General features: G+C 41.3%; 1 protein-coding gene across 5 annotated transcripts in view; it reads left to right on the top strand.

Moving 5' to 3' along the window:
* LYN (LYN proto-oncogene, Src family tyrosine kinase) overlaps positions 1-16,055 on the top strand; it is a 53,272-nt gene extending 37,217 nt beyond the window's left edge. For all 5 annotated transcript variants that reach the window (XM_037379627.1, XM_037379626.1, XM_037379628.1 and 2 more), the window contains exons 11-13: positions 7,522-7,675; positions 9,198-9,329; positions 14,439-16,055. In XM_037379627.1, coding sequence (XP_037235524.1) covers positions 7,522-7,675; positions 9,198-9,329; positions 14,439-14,641 — 489 coding nt within the window. In that variant the 3' untranslated portion in view covers positions 14,642-16,055. The remainder of the gene's footprint in view (positions 1-7,521; positions 7,676-9,197; positions 9,330-14,438) is intronic.
* The last annotated feature ends 23 nt before the right edge of the window (positions 16,056-16,078 follow it).

The following is a 16,078-nucleotide window of genomic DNA, read 5'->3' as shown; positions in this document are numbered from 1 at the left end:
GAGGGTTGCATAACAGTGGACAGGAAAAAAAATGTAGCTTTGAAGTTAGTGTGTAAAATTAAAGGGAAAGAAGAACATCTGTGAGGAGTGATATGAAAGGAGACGCAGGATGTAGAGGGGAAAGCACATGAGGTTTTACAGCAGAGCTTTTTATTGGAGTTAGGGATGTTGTGTTCATTTTAAATGAATACCGTGTTTTCAGAAATTTAAGGCTTAAAAAGCTTAATGAACTAGAGGTCAACTTGGAACTGTGTACAACTTGGGTAAATCACTTCCAAGATGACAGGGGTCAGCGACTGTCATTTACAGAGCTTTGAAGGTGGGGTCACTTGAAATGGACGTCACTTTGTCACCCTGACCTGACAGCAGCCTCTCAGAGCCAGTTCCTGCACTTGACCTCAGAGACCTTGTGCAGCACAGGTGATATGAGAAGTCACTCTCTCCACCTAAGATGTAGGCTATCGACAGAAATTCCTGAGAGCGAGCCATGCACTGGGTTGCAGAGTGATCTGAAAGGGATGTTCAGAAAGGCCTCTCTGAGGATTTCTAGCTGCAGCCCAAACCAAACTTTACAACAGAGATGCTGGGATTTTTCTTACGGAAAGCATTTGTAGTTTTTTTGAGCACATTTGTAAAGAGCCCTTAATGCCACTGGGTAATAACAGGACTCTGTGGAATACACTTGCAGGCTGCCTGTGGTTCTCAGACCAGAGATTTCCCTCTGACCATCGCAGATGCTCTACTGGTCTTCTCTGATTCTTGACAGTCTGAATGTTAATTGATGGGTCTTTAGGACAAAAGACAGACAAAAATATGTACAAACTCTGTTGGTCTACCGCTAAGGTAATGGTAATTCCACCGCAGACCTGTGGGTCACACTTTTCCAGAATGTAGGCTGTATATAAAGAAGAGAACAAAATGTGTCTATTATTTTTTGTATGAATCTGGTTTGTACAAATAGAACACTAATTTATTCTTACAGTAGTGATGTTAACCTCTCTGTACAGCCTAAGGGGAAAGAAATTTGGAGAGCTATGTTTCAGAACATGTTAAAAAAAAAAACCAAAAACAAAAACAAACATAGAAGGAAGCTCATGGTGAACTACTTAAATAAGATCAGACATATTTTGTTTTAAAGGAAGTTGAGTTTTGCAAACGTATGTTCAAGCACGTACTACCTGCTTCAGGCAAGAGGAGAGCTGTGGCATCTCTCATAGAAGTCAGCAGAATTGTCAGTATGTCGGACATGCCAGAAACAGCCAGGAATACAGAGAAAGCAAAACCTGAGCCTGCTTCCCTGCCTGTGTGACGGCTGCCGGTGCATGGGTCCGCAGCATGGCAACCTCGCTGGCTGGGCTTGCAGCTGCTGTGCATCCAGCAGGCATCAGCTGACACAGCTGCCCAGCAGTTCCCCTTCCTGGGGCTCTGCAGTCAGTGGGTTCAGGGAACCCGAAGGTGCTATTAATCATTGGTTCCCAGCTAAGGGAAAGCAAATTCCATTGCTTTGTCCATGAGCTATACCTCCAAGTCTTGCTGATGCAGCAGGCCAAGACAGTCGGCAGGGGCACTGCCCATATTCCCCTTGGTCATCTACAGGCAGCAGCCTGCTCCTTCAGCACTAAAGTGACTGGCAAACTCTGCATTTTACTAGTTGGGTTTTGTCTTGCCCCGGAGGTAATTTACCCAAAAAGCTCCTGATTCTTTTTTTCAAAGTTCTTATAATCATACTTGTTTCAGTTTGATGAGATCTGCTGAAAAAGTACGACACAAATCTAGTGAACCTTTTGCCTGTTCCTGCTTTTTATACAAATCTGTTATCTATCATGTAGCACACACATGTGTGGTGGCTGTGGTGAGGCAAATGATATCCGTTGTTACTGAACGTACTCACATCATAACTTTCAAACTGGTCAAAGCTTTGTCATAAAAAAGAGTCTGTCTTCATTCAAATGCAGTGCTGGTACTTTCATTAATTCATCTATGATCTACCACCTCACTGGCAACTCTTCTTTGTGACTTCTAAGGCTACCATTCCATTAGAATAATACTAAACTTACAATAAAATTAATAGAGATTTTTGGTGCAGTGTTTTAATCCCTCTCTCCCCTCTCTTTTAAGGGGAGAGGGAAAAGTCCTAAATTAGAATAAATTTTAACCCCTATTTGGCATTCAGAGATTTCCACTGCAGTTTCACCATATTTCTTTCTAGGTTTCTTTCATTTTTAATGATACTGTCTAATGTTCCGGAGTATAATTATCTACGTTACTTTAATAATCCTTTTTTTATCCTGTGGGTCTGCTTTGACTACATAGCTGCTTGACTGGAGCAAGAGGAAAAATGTTTTTGTAACCTTTCCTGACTTCACCTTTAAGATAAGCACTGTTGCAAACTGAAAATTGGTATTACTCTGAAATATCACTTGAAGATTAAAATGTGATTATTTTGGAACAGTTTTCAGTTGCCAAATACAAAGGGCCTATACCCTCTTCATAGACAGAGAGTCAAGAAGATAAACTTTCTTTTTGAAAGTTCTGTGATCAGGAAGTGTATTTTATTTTATGATGTGTCTGGACTTTATGAAAGGAACCTGGTTTTGGTTAATGCCAGTCCAAAGACAGACCTGTCTAGATCAATAACACGTGTCTGCTTCAAACCTTTCAAAACTTCAGCCTGTTGTTAGTGAAGCTTTTCCCTAGGAACTGAGAATTATCGAATTTAAGGTAGTGTGAACCTCAGGTTATGCTCCATGATTTCCTCTGCCTAAAATTCACCAGCAGGATGCTCCCTCCCACCCTAAGTGCTTTGCACTCATTTCCAGTCTGTTTTTTCTATCGCTTTACCTGCTTTGGCAGAAGCATCCCACCGAGCGGTGGGCCTGAGCAGCCCAGGTGGGCAGCTGAGAGCAGCTCTGAGGCCAGTGTCCCACACCTGCCGAGCCAAGGACAAGGGACGTGGCTGGGATGTCCTGTTCACAGCTGGACTCTCGGAGGCACCCCAGCCCTGGCATGGCCCGCAGGCAGTGGATGCGGCGGTTCAGCCTCGCTGGTCTCGCAGGCAGCTGTGACAGAGGTGCCTGTATCAGAGGTACTCTGTGCCACTCACAGGTACCTGCCATCACTCACAGGTCCCTGCCTTCCACTGCCTGCGGTTTCATGTGTAGTTCATAGTATGAATCCTGAAAAGAGTAAAAGCCGCATCTGACAACATAAAGGGAAATTTTTAAAAGTGTACCTGAACAATCTCTAAGTAATCATTTCTACATTACTTTGGTTTAAAATAAGGCAGGGGAGGGTTGGAGAGGTTCTTAGCCAAGTTGCTTCTTCAAATTTTGGAAATGATAGGTCATGCTCTTTTGGGTTTTTTCCCAGTTGGCTTCATTTGCAACCAGATAAAAGCTATGCTCAGTTTTAAATACTGATTCATCACTTGTATTTTTTTCCCCATTTTGCTTGCCTGCTTTGCAGGTGAGTGAGGATGTGTGAGTTTGGATTTACTGACAGTTTTCAGTAACCACTCATATCCACTTAAACTGTCCTAACCCAGTTCTTCCCTTTTCCATCCTGTGTTCTTACAGTTTTGTCATTCATGTTAACCACATGTGCATCCCTGGCCCTTTCAGTGGAAGCTGAAGCAAAGACAGGCATTTAAAAACTTCTCTGTAGCATTTGTATGTAGTCTTCTCCATCTGTTTAATGTGAATGTTCTCCTTGGTCTTGTCCTGTTACTGATGCACCCCTACTTACACTTACTATTTGTAGCACTTTTTGTGGGTGGGCTCCTCTGATTTTTTTCATATTGGGGTATTTTTTAGTATTTTGTACTTTGACTTTATGGTGTTTCTGACCATGTACGATATAGCCAAATTTTTCTCATCAGACACTGTCTTCCTGGTAAGTGTGATTTACCCTTGTGCTTATACATTTTTTTGATGGGGTAGTTGTTCCTGAGACTTCTTTCCCATCAGGTTACACTTGTCAGCCCTCCAGGTTGTTAAAACTTGCTTTCCTGGTTTAAAAAAAAACTTCATATTTTGCCATTCTTTCATTCCCTTTTATCTTCATTCCACTCTGTTTCATGATCCCTGTCATTTATTTTTCCTTCTAATGTGGTGCAACAGGTTCTCAGCATGATGTAAAAACATCCTATCAGGTTGACCTTAAGCAAACCTATCTGGCCTCTAAAAAGCATCCCACATTTTACATACAGCTTAGAAATGCACCAGCAGAATCCATTACACCTGTTGCCATAACCCCCTTCTCTGCATGAAGAAACAGCATTGCAAATTATGTGCAAAACACGGCTGGTTTGAAATAACTTTTGCAAAAATGGGTCACTGACGTTGGAATGGAAGTGGAAAGCAAACATGTCTTTGAGTAGAAAAACAGAGCTATGAAGGAATCCAGTTGTCTGGTTTTGTAGGGAAAAAAAACCCAACACAAAAAAAACCAAACCACTAAAACAACAACCAAACACCAGAAACCCACTAAAACAAAGCTGAGTTTCACCTTCTGAAAAAAAGAACAGCACAGGACTGCTCGTTCCTCTAAGTGCTGCTTAACGTCAGCTGTGATATTTCACCAAGGAAGGCTGTGGGTTGTGACTGCTTTTGCTTTTCAGGTGTAGCTCTTCTGTGACAGTACAGTGTCCTCTTCTGAAATGCTGGTTTATTAGGTTCTCCCCTCCCTGCTTCAAAGTCCTCTGCTGCTTTTTCTGCTCTCTTCGAACACCTTCAGAAGCTACAAAAAATAGGTGAGAAAGTAGGAAACGCGTGTTTTGAAAGCAACACTCTTTGCTCCATACTTATGTTACCATTTTCTTTCAGGATTTTGAAAGAGGTTTATACCTATTTGTGAAATGACCAACAAGTGTTACGGAAAGTTAAGTAATTCCCCTGTTTCACAGGTAGAAAGAGGAGAAACATGGGTGACAGCTGCACGCAGAACTGCGGCTCCGAGTCATTCATTTATTGCGTGACTTTTAGCTGAAGCTTTACAGTATGGAGGCTGCCTTGTGGAGTAATTTATTTCTTCCAGAAGGCCTTTCTTCCATTGTTACCCTTGGTGCATAGTTCCTAGTATTTAGAGATTTGTTGGTTGCTTGTTTTTAAAAGGATTTAACTTGGGTATTTCTTTAAGTATGTCAGTAGTTCATTAAAGGCGAAGGGGAAACAGCTCCCTTCCTGGTAGTAACACTTGTGCATTGTGGGCAGAATCCTCTCTTAAAGACCACAAAATGTATTCCAGAAGCCCCAGTTAACTGTCCCATCCTGCTCCTGAGTAGCAGCTACATGCAGCAGAACAGTCTTGACAAGTACCAGTTATCATTAAAAGAGCAGGAAAAAAGCTTTAATTTTCTTTTGTTCCCATGAATTTCTCTACCATATCATTCGGCAATGAAAACCCAACAATTATCATAAAGAGTTATCACATGGGCTCTGGCATGCATTCCCTTGATCAAAAAATCCTCTTTTTATTTTATTTTTTTTTTTTTAACCACAAGCAAAGGTTTGACGTGACCAGATATGTGAATTCAGTTGCCCAGCTGCTGTGTTTCCTCTCCATCTCTCATTCAAAATCCTTGCCCATTGTTCTTTTCCTACTTGGGAATTTTTTGCATGCCCAAGTGCTTGCACATATGTGGCTTCTTTGAATTTCTCTGATACAATGCAGTCAAAACCATTGTCCTGGAATTTCACTGAAATGCAGTCTGTATTTGCTGAGAACATAATGGATTATTTGATGTTACATTCTTCATTTGTGACTAATCAGCTGATGACTTCAGTGAGTCTGGCACAAATAAGAGGAAATTAAAAAGGCTTTCCAATGGCTTTGCTTGGTTGGGGTTGGACACTTAAGTATTGCTGTCACAAATGTCTCTTTTTGTGAAGTGGTTATTCATTCCCCAGCCGGCAGTTTGCCCAAACATTAAATCTGTGCACAGGGAAGTAGGAAGAGAGTTGATTCCTTTGTGATGGTTGATGTATTTTAGGTGACACTAGTGGACCTGTCTGCCTGTTGGTCATATCTGCCAAGAGGGCCGGTCCAACCTCAGCACCGATCTTACAGCAAAACCTTCTCTTTCGTCTCTCATTCCTCCCCAAACCCAAGTTGGGCATGGGGAGGAGAGAGAGGCAGAGCAGGCTCTGCATCAAATACTGCTCTTCTCTTTCATCTGTGAGTCTCTAGTAAGGCTCTCTGCGGCAAGTACTCACTATAGCTGCTTCCTTCATTATAAAACATCTTTCTTCTAGAAAATATGAAATGCAGGTGTTCTTTATTCTCTTCATCATCGGAGTTTCTTTCTGGTTTAGTGTGAGTACCCCCCTGCGTTGTACAAGGGCACCGTAATGCTCTGCTCTGAAGAAGGTATTGGTTTGTAAGAAGAGGTTTGCAGTGGGTGGGCAAGTGGCTCTATTTTTCCATTGCCTAAACCAAAAAAGAGGAACAAAGACCGTGTGGTTTTGTGTTGTAAGTGGTGACAGCGTGTGCGGGGACTTTTTAAAAATGGATAAGCAGAAGTTATGTTAATGTTTTCTTAAAACTTGGTCAGGTGCTCCTGCCTGCTTTACTTGCAGAGCTGAAAGGAGCTCCTCTGGCACTGAGAAGGGATCCGTGCACTTGCCTTCTCCGGAGGTGGGGAGGAAAGAGCCCAAGTATGAGTGTGCTGGGGACCGGCACTGGAGAAGGACCCCTAGTGCTGCTTCTTTAGCAAATCTGAGAGCTTGTGCATTCCCCAAAACCTGTGGCTGAGAGCAAGGGCTCTGCCAGCCACCCACACGTGTCCTGGAGAGGTACCTGCGGCACAGGCTGGACCGTGCGCCTTGCCTGGGAATGACCCATCACCAGAGTGTCACAAGGAAGAGGAAAACTGACAGCTCCCAAGCACTGGGAAATTAAGTTGGGCTGCTGGAATACAAATGAAATTTACTTACGATAGTATCTGAGAGCTGGCTGTTGCCAAACACTCCTCATGTATGAGCAGGTACATGTTACTGTAGAAGAAAGTAAAGGTTTTTTTTCCCTATCTTACTAATTGTTTCCTTACTGCCCAGGCCTGTACTGGGTAAATAGAAAGCTGGGTTTTTTTAACTCTGTCTGCGCTGTTGCTTCATCAGTCTTTAAGAGAACACCTGTATCTTGTTTAACTTAATTCTTTCGATTTTCTTAGTATTTAGGAAATAAACTGATGAATAATTTGGACAAGAGATTATTTTAGTAGAAATCTTAGGAACATTCTAATTGTTTCAGGAAATGTCTCTAATACACGTCTCTAATCCTGCCAGCTGTTACTCACCCAGACAATTCTTTTGAAGTTGCTACTGTAAAGTTTTGCAGGACTGGATCTACACATAGGTTTTCCATGGCAATCACCCTTTCCTTGACTCCATCTAAAAAATGCTCCAAAGATACTGGTAATGGATAAATGAGTGCAGCTTTCCTGATGCCTTGAAAGAACAGAGGTCTGACGTGCTGATGGTGATGTGTGGTGTTGAAATATCAAAATTGTTGTTTTGGTTGCAGATTGCAGAAGGAATGGCATACATAGAAAGAAAAAATTATATCCATCGAGATTTGAGAGCAGCAAATGTTCTGGTTTCAGACTTACTGATGTGCAAAATTGCTGATTTTGGATTAGCAAGAGTCATCGAAGACAACGAATACACAGCAAGGGAAGGTACGTATTCTTATTTTGTCTTTAGAACTTCAGCCCCTGGGAGGCACTGAGGCTGTATCTAACAATAATATGGTCACCACAGACAGCAAATGCCTTAACAGCTTCCTAGAGGCAGCATTCTAATGCAAACAACTGTGAAAAAGAATAACTGTGAAACAAATAACCCTTTCTGTGCTCCCCAGGCTTTTGGGAAAGTTTATTTTAAATACATTTGAAGAACAAAGAAAACTGAAGCGTACTTAACTGCACACCATTTTTTCTAAATTAAACGAATTAATTGCACCGCCACAGCTTCCAACCCGCTGAATTAAATGTCAAGAAAATATGATCTTATTTTCTCTTCACATCCTTAAGTGCCATATGAACCTCCTTGCACTTAGGGAAAGGAAGACACCCTAGCAGGTGTAGTTGCTGGTAACAAGAAAACCTTTAGCAGAACAGTTTATTTTTTGAAGCTGCTTTAGGAGCTGCAGCACACTGATTTGCATGTTCAGTGGCATTGCTGCTACGGGTAGGGACACTGGGAGACTGGGTCACATCCCTGTTCAGCACACGGATGGGAGGCAACATCGCAGCAGGGCCGGGACTGTCAAGAGGGGAAATTATACTGTTAAAGATATTTGCCTGGGGTTTGCTCTGTGTGTTTTGCTAATGTTGTCAAGGATCCTTTCAAGAAGTGCGTAGTCAGTTTGTTGTAGTGAAAATTTTTTGTTTATGCTCCCATGCACAGATTGCATTAGAGTAACTTTGCAGAGCTGGTTTGCTGGCTGGCTTTCCCCCTCGTTTTAAAGACACTACCTCATATTTTCACACAGTCTGGGTGGAAACTGTGGTAATGTAGGATGAGAAGGGAAGAACTGAGGTACGAGGAAGAAAAAGAACAATGCACTACAGTTGTGATTAAAGGAAGACGAGCTATTCAGCAGCCACTAACAGTATGCAATAGATCAGAGGGAAGGGGCTGATTAAGCACTTTTCAGAGGTACAGAACCCATATCTGTGGGTTTTAGCTAGATCTAGACATTGTATATTGATTAAATGAATCTTTCAGGTTACAAATTCTTTATGCTGAGTTTTCTTGATGTGTTTTCTGCCATTCAGAAAAGTTTCATAGCTTACCTGATATTTTGTGCCAGAATGATAGAGCAGGCTAAAAAGTGCACGGAGAGAATCATTTGTATTACTCTTCGTTGTCTGAAGAGCTAATGTAATATTGCCCAACAAAGACTGTTTGAACTTTTCTTATGTAACTGGAAGGAGTTTGCTTTTATGTGCGTTTTTTTTAAAATCAGTTAATTAGACATGAAAGACAGTATTTTAAGGTATGACTTGCTACTGCTTTTGTATGTAAGGGTGAATGTGAAATGCAGAAATGCTGATAACTCTTGGACAGAAGGAGATGCTGGTAACTGCTAACGCAGGGGTGTCATAGGCAAGTCATCTAAGACCTTTCAGTGACGACGTTGAGTGCTTAAATTTGCCTTTGACTAATTGAGACTGTACTGTTTTGGGGTTTTTTTAGGCGCAAAATTCCCTATTAAATGGACAGCACCAGAGGCAATTAACTATGGATCTTTCACTATTAAATCTGACGTGTGGTCGTTTGGGATTCTTCTGTATGAAATCGTTACATATGGAAAGATTCCTTATCCAGGTATGGCGTGTGTTTATACCGTCACTCTGTATTTATACTTTGGCATTAAAACGCACAGAAAATATGCAGGGAAAGAGCTGGCATCTGACAGTAGCAACAGCAGTGATTTGGAAAATGTCTTGTAGGTAATGTTACTGCTTTGAAAAGTCATAGTCACCATATGTGTAAACCACATGCCTCTCTGGGGTCAATTTTAGCAAACAGAATAATGGCACCGTGAACACAGTCATTTTTTTATATTTAAAAGGTGTTACAACTGCAGCAAATGCTGCGTTGTCACAGATCCCAGCTTTATGGTCAGAAGCACAGTCCCATAGTGAGGATGCAGTGCTTACAGGTTCTAATGGTGCTGTGTAAGCTGCTGGGGTTTTTAATATTGTAATATGTGAAAGTACTAAGAAAGCGTGTTTTCACAAGCAAATAGGCTGTAATAATTTGTCAGTGTTAGCTAATCTAAACAAATATGAAAGCAGAACCTAAAGCAGTGTCGATGTACTGCTAGGAATATTTACTCTTTTTTGTTCCATGTGGTTCAGGTGCAAGACCACAGAGGACTACATCAATTATGGTCGCATTAGGTAGCTGTGAAATGGTTATATGCTTCATGTTTCATTTTTCTTTCTGTTAAACAAAATACATATTAATGTTTCCAGCACACTGAGACAGCATGTATGAAGGGTATTTTTATGCACACAAAATCGCCACATCTCAGGTGTAGCTGATAACTCCGGGCAGCAGACTGCATTCATTTAAGCTTACTGAGGTCATAGAAAGTTGACCTAAATTGTCTTATCTTGCGGGCAAATGGGGAAAAGTACATATACTTACATCTCATAGAAGGAGTAACTTATGAGAAGAACCCTTAAGATCCTGCAGTTTATAGGCAGTAAAGGGAGAGAAGGTATTTCATCCAAGGAAAGCTTTCCCAGTACTTCCAGTGCAGCAGCTTTTGTTGTTTAAACAGTGAAAACATTTTCACCACCACTTCACAAGTAGCTGGAATTCTGCGTCCTGAACTGCCAGAGATGGCAAAGGGGCAGACCCAAGTCCCTGAAATGACAGTACAGGGCACAGGGAGACCAGAGCTCCCCTGAGGCTGGGACAGCAGGGGAGGGATGACGGCAGCCAACTTTTACACTGTGTTACAGAAGAACATACCGACTTTCCATATAAGAGGTAAAGCCAAACCAGACATTCTCATTGCTCGGTAAGGCTCCAGTCCAGAAAAGCACTTAAGCTCAAGAGTAGCCCCCTTAAACTTCAAGAGGTGATAGGGCTGTTTGCACAGCTAAGCGTTTAAACATATGCTCTGGGTTGGTTTTTAGGTAAGGGCTATAAAATATGTGACTGACTAGCAGGTCCTCCCAAAGCTATTCCTAACACTGCTGATGTCCCCAGGAAGGATCAGATGGGCATTACATGCAGCCAACTAATGCATGGTTCTTCCCACAGTTGGAGTTCTATTTTTTCCCCACTAGCACATGCCTACGTATCCAGACAGTTGCCTACGCTGAGCTGGGCTCACAAGGCTATTTCTGGATGACTTGAAAATTGTCCTTCCCTGAACGAACCTACAAGCTCACCTGGAAACCAGCACTACAGAAATACAAACCCCAATCCAATACTTAATTCTGCAGCTAAGTCTGCTTTCTCTTTACCTCCATAAAACATACCATATTTTTATTTCAAGAACAAAATCAATCTGTACAGCAGACACAGTACTGATGTGCTACTGTGGGAAAATACCTCTTCTAGGGGAAGTCTGGGCAATATGTTTTTCTAAATATGGGAGCATTTTATGAGCACCATAAATAGGCCATACATGTTGGATTCATTAGTCAACCAGCAATTAGAAGCAGAAGCCTCTTGACTGCATACTGAAGATTCCAATATTTTGCAGGCATTGCTTGCATTAAACTGGAAGAGGGATATATGTCTATTTTAAATAGAGGTACAAATTGAAATAGCCTGTTAGACTGAAGGTTAATACTGAAGAATCAGAAGGACAGCAAAATAAATGGGTGAGCAATTTACTTTACATATAGAGAGGTGACAGATTTGGGCAAATTACCCCGGCATGGCAAGAGTAACCTGGTGATAGGCTGTACCCAGCAGCCACTGGAGAGAAACAGTGAATTGGTTTTTCAGTTCTAATGGCAATGCTTCAAAATATTATTTTCAATTATTAACCAGCTCCAGCAATTAGAGAATATTCAGCATAAAGCTACTTATGAAACAGTTTGAGTTGAAACTGGCAAGTAGTTAATACCTATGAAGAAAATCTAGGCAGGCAACTTGGTAGGAAGCATTTCCAGCCAAGAAACTTGGAGCTTTTGTGATCTTTGTTCTTAAATTCCAACAGCTGTTTCTCTTCCTGAGAAACTCAATTAGTGGGACCATAGTTTCAGGAACTATTTCTGAAATATGAAACAAGTATCTGATTCTCTGGGAAAATAAGTTGAATTGGTTGTTAAAACTAATTTCCAGGTGATTATCTAGTATGCCAAATACTGGCAACATCTATACTTGCATTCCAGTTATGTCCACTGCTTTTCACAAGATATGCTGCTTTCTGTACAGTGGGATTCTTCCTCCACACCCCTGTGTTCACATAATTTCTCAGGCTCTAACATAAAGAAATAAGTCTTTATCTGTGAAGCTTAACAGGTACCACAGCACGAATTAACAGACACGTATCAAATCTTTAGCGCTAATGCCCTTTGCCAGAATTTAAGAGGGTGTAAGTGTGGGATATATTTATTTTACTGATTAGGATGTAGTTTTGATGAGCTAGGTAATTAGCCACAACAACAACAAAAAAAAAAAAAAAAAAAAAAAAGGGAAAGTTAAAACAGTAGCTATTTTGAGAATACTGTTTGGACTGTGGGGTAGACAGGTAAGCCTTCTTGTTTTGAGTAAAACCCCAAACGTATGCAAGTATGTTCACGATGTATTTACTATGTAATACTGATAAAAGTATTTTCGTTTTTTGTCTCGCGAACTTACTTAAATGGTTTTCCTGCAGGGTAGCTGAAGCACAGGCTTTGTCCTAGGCATTCAGAATGTAACAATCAGTCCTACAGACAGTAGATCTGACCAGAATCCTGTAAAAACATTTAAACCCACAGAATCAGCCCCATTCTTCACAAAAGCCCAGTAGCTGCAGTCCTCATGTAGCAACACACAGTTAACTAAGAGTTTGCAAAGTATAACTATTTTAGTACATACTTTACATACAATCCATTTCTTTAAGCTCAAGCAGTCAGATCACTGTTTTCTGTAAAATGCTTTATTGACTTTCTTCCTCTATTTATTTTGTCTTTATATAGCAGTAATTCCTTATTCTGTGACAGCATGCCATTCCACTTCAAATATACTTCTTTTCTACACATGTGGGCAGGATTAGCTCAGGAAAACTTCACTCCTCCTTCCAAAGAGGGACGAAAAATACAAAACACGTGCCCAAAGCAAGCACTCCGATCCAGACTCAGATTACATGGCTAACAATATTTCTAGAATAGGTTAAAGCCAAAAGGCTTGAACTGGAGTCAACTATATGAACTATAGTAATCTTGAATAATCCAAGTAGTCATACCGGATAAAGTTGTCAGTGGTTGTAATTCAAATGTGTCCTTACCTGCCAAGGGGCTTAAATCATAGCTTTAGTAGTCAGATAACACAGAAAAAGATCCACATAGTCTGCAACAACAGAGCTACACAGTCACCAAGTACTCGGGGAAGCTCCACATCTGCATCTCCACTGCTGACCTTGCCTGGAGCAGGACCTGTCCTGCCTCCACTCAGCAGAGCGGAGCTGCTCTGGCCATGCCTCTGGGGAACTGGTGTATATGCAGGAGCAGTCAGTGTCACGCTGCTCCTGACCAGAGGCAGGGTCATCTGAGAAAACCATGAGATACTGTAGTCTTAGGCAGAACTGCACCACGTGGAGCATTTAGCCTGAGGAGCAGCCACTGGCTGTGGGGTCTGGAATAGCTTTCTCAAAAGAGAAAGTCTTCACTGGTGCTTCCTGCATGCCCAGTCATCAGAAGGAACAGTATTCACTGGAGTACAGAAAGCTTAGATTTTGTGTCCCGGAGAAGGTAAGCCTGGCACAATTACTCCACCGGGTTGCATAAGATTTGCAGAGGAAGGGACAGGCTGAAACCTACCAGGTTTCTGGGTGGGAAGCGTTGGTCCCGGCATAGCTGGCCTTCTGAGAGTAGAGGTCGAAATCGCTCTGTGAACCAACCTCTCAAGGATTTTTTTTTAAAAAAAGGGGGGGATGACACCAGAGGTGAGAAGAGAGGAGGAGGAGGATGGAGCCCAGGGCAGGCCTTTCTCACTTGACATTAGTTGGCATGTGAGGCTCAGGATGCACTTCTGGTAGTTACAGTTCTTATCCTCTGAAAGAAAAACATTAACGGAGAAACAAAGCAAAGCTCAACACAGCTGGCAAGATGGTTTCACACAATAGGAATAGGATGATGAAGGGAGAGGAAATTGCCCGTTACAAGTAATGGTATCATGAGTGATTATGTCCAGGATCTTGCAATCAGCAGCACTTTCACACAAAAGCTGATGTAGAAGACAATCTGGAAGTGCATTACTACACTGTGCAGGATGACTGGCAGTCTGGATAAGCAGGTAGGCTGCTGTCTGGCTCAGGATGGATGGGGTCTACAGCAAGCACGTTAGAATTTCCACAGCTAGAGACAAAAGCTGATGCCAGGGTGGGCTTTTGCTGTGCGTATTAGCACTGCTGGAAGCAGAACAAACGGTGGCGGGACCCCTCAGAGGAACAGAACAGAGCTGGTTCTGGAGAGAATAATTATGATCGCTCCCACAGTCATCTTAGACTTGGCACTAAAGAGATTGTGACACTCAACAGGGGAAACAAATCTTCCCCCCTGGCTTTTCAGAGCAAGTCCCTTGTTGCTAGTGCAGACCTCAGCCTTGTTTCCTTGTTTATTAAACTCATATTAGTAGCTACTTTTAATAAGCAGCAACAGTCTTGTATTATTAGGTGAAGATCTTTAGAGTGAAGTAAATAAAAATGTTTCTTCAGGAATTTAAATAATTTCATCAAAACTTTCTCTTTTTTTGTTGAAGGTATGAGCAATTCAGATGTGATGGTTGCTCTTCAGCGTGGGTACAGAATGCCACGCATGGAAACCTGTCCAGCAGAGCTTTATGATATCATGAAAACGTGCTGGAAAGACAAAGCAGAAGAGAGGCCAACATTTGATTATCTACAGAGTGTGCTTGATGACTTCTACACAGCAACAGAAGGGCAGTATCAACAACAGCCATAGAACAAAGAACACTTTTTCTATTGACATGGCTCATTGGCACAGACTATTATTTGGACAGACTGCTCAAACCAATTACTTCATGAGTTTGGATGTCTTCACCAAGTGTGGAAGCTGAAATACTGAAGGAAAGAGTAATTCTGCAGAAACAGAATAATGTTTTTATTTGGTTAAAACAGTTTCTCTAAAGCATCAAGTTCTCCTTAAATGTTTTGTTTTGCATCTGCAGAAACATCCCAAAACAAGCAGGCTTTTTGGGGTGGGGAGAGAGAAGGAAGGAAAGCAATCACACACTGGTACAGCTTGACAACCCCTTCTTAAGATCCAAGCCAGGCAATACATTACAAGGAGACCTTTATAAAAGGGGAAAGGAAATACAGGAACAGCTGTTTTCAAAAGAAAGTCCTGAAGGATAAACATACATATTTAAGATGTGGTGATGTCTTATTTTTATATCCTTGTTATTTCACGTTAGTATCTGGAGTACTGTCACCTCTTGTAAGGCTTTCTAAACAGTATCATGGTTTCCTTTAAGGAAGGTTTGTGTATGTAATTCTTTACACCGAAGATGATTCCATTTTACTGCTGTATTACTCATACTAAACTTAAAATCCTTTCCAAAGCATCGCACAGTCATCACAGATGCAGAAGTGCAATATGAACACCCATGATGGCAGAAGCAGCAGCAAACCTAGCTCTGTGTTCAACCTTAGTTTCCCACAAGGCTAAAGTCATCATCTGAAATCTATGGGAAAGCACAGGATTTTGAAGGAAGTTAATACTTTCATTGCAGTCACTAAGACTGTTACCAATGAAAAATATCTTAATCTTAATTTTTAATCCTCTGATTATTCAAGAATATTCCTTATATTTTTGCTGCTTTAATTAACTAACCTCAAATCTGTTTTAAAGCTAAAACCAGCTCTAGCACTATCAAAAACAATTTGTGGAAATATGCAATAGGATATCAGGTTACATTGCAGTGACACTACAAGTTTCATTGCTCAGTAATCTAATTCATAACAGTGAATGTAGTTTGCCAAGCTCTACATATTGAAATGTTCTATCAATTCCTTACCAAAACAACTGAGCTAGTGTAATTGCAATGTAACTAGAGCAAAAAGTATTTTTTTTCCCCAGTGACAGTGGTTCTTACAGCTGAAACCCTGTACATCTTTGCCACCCCTCAGCCCAATTGTTTAGGCAAATGGTACTTTGCAGAAGCTTAAAACCCCTTTTGATGTAGCTTCAGTGTGCCTGCACTGCAGTTGAAGTTCAGCAGCATAAATATTCATTGCTTTTCTCTTCCATTGGCTTCCTTCAGTCAAACTGTGCAGTTTAGGCAGACTATCAGTTAAATATGTAAATAGTTTCTATTGTATGGTGATTTTTAATTTTAATAAACACTTAATCTGAAGCAAGTTGTATGGTAGTAATTTG

This window comes from Falco rusticolus, chromosome 3 (genome assembly GCF_015220075.1).
Source record: "Falco rusticolus isolate bFalRus1 chromosome 3, bFalRus1.pri, whole genome shotgun sequence".
NCBI classification, from domain to species: domain Eukaryota; kingdom Metazoa; phylum Chordata; class Aves; order Falconiformes; family Falconidae; genus Falco; species Falco rusticolus.
The sequence above is the reverse complement of the archived record's forward strand: the minus strand, read 5'-3'. Positions and strand labels throughout refer to the sequence as shown.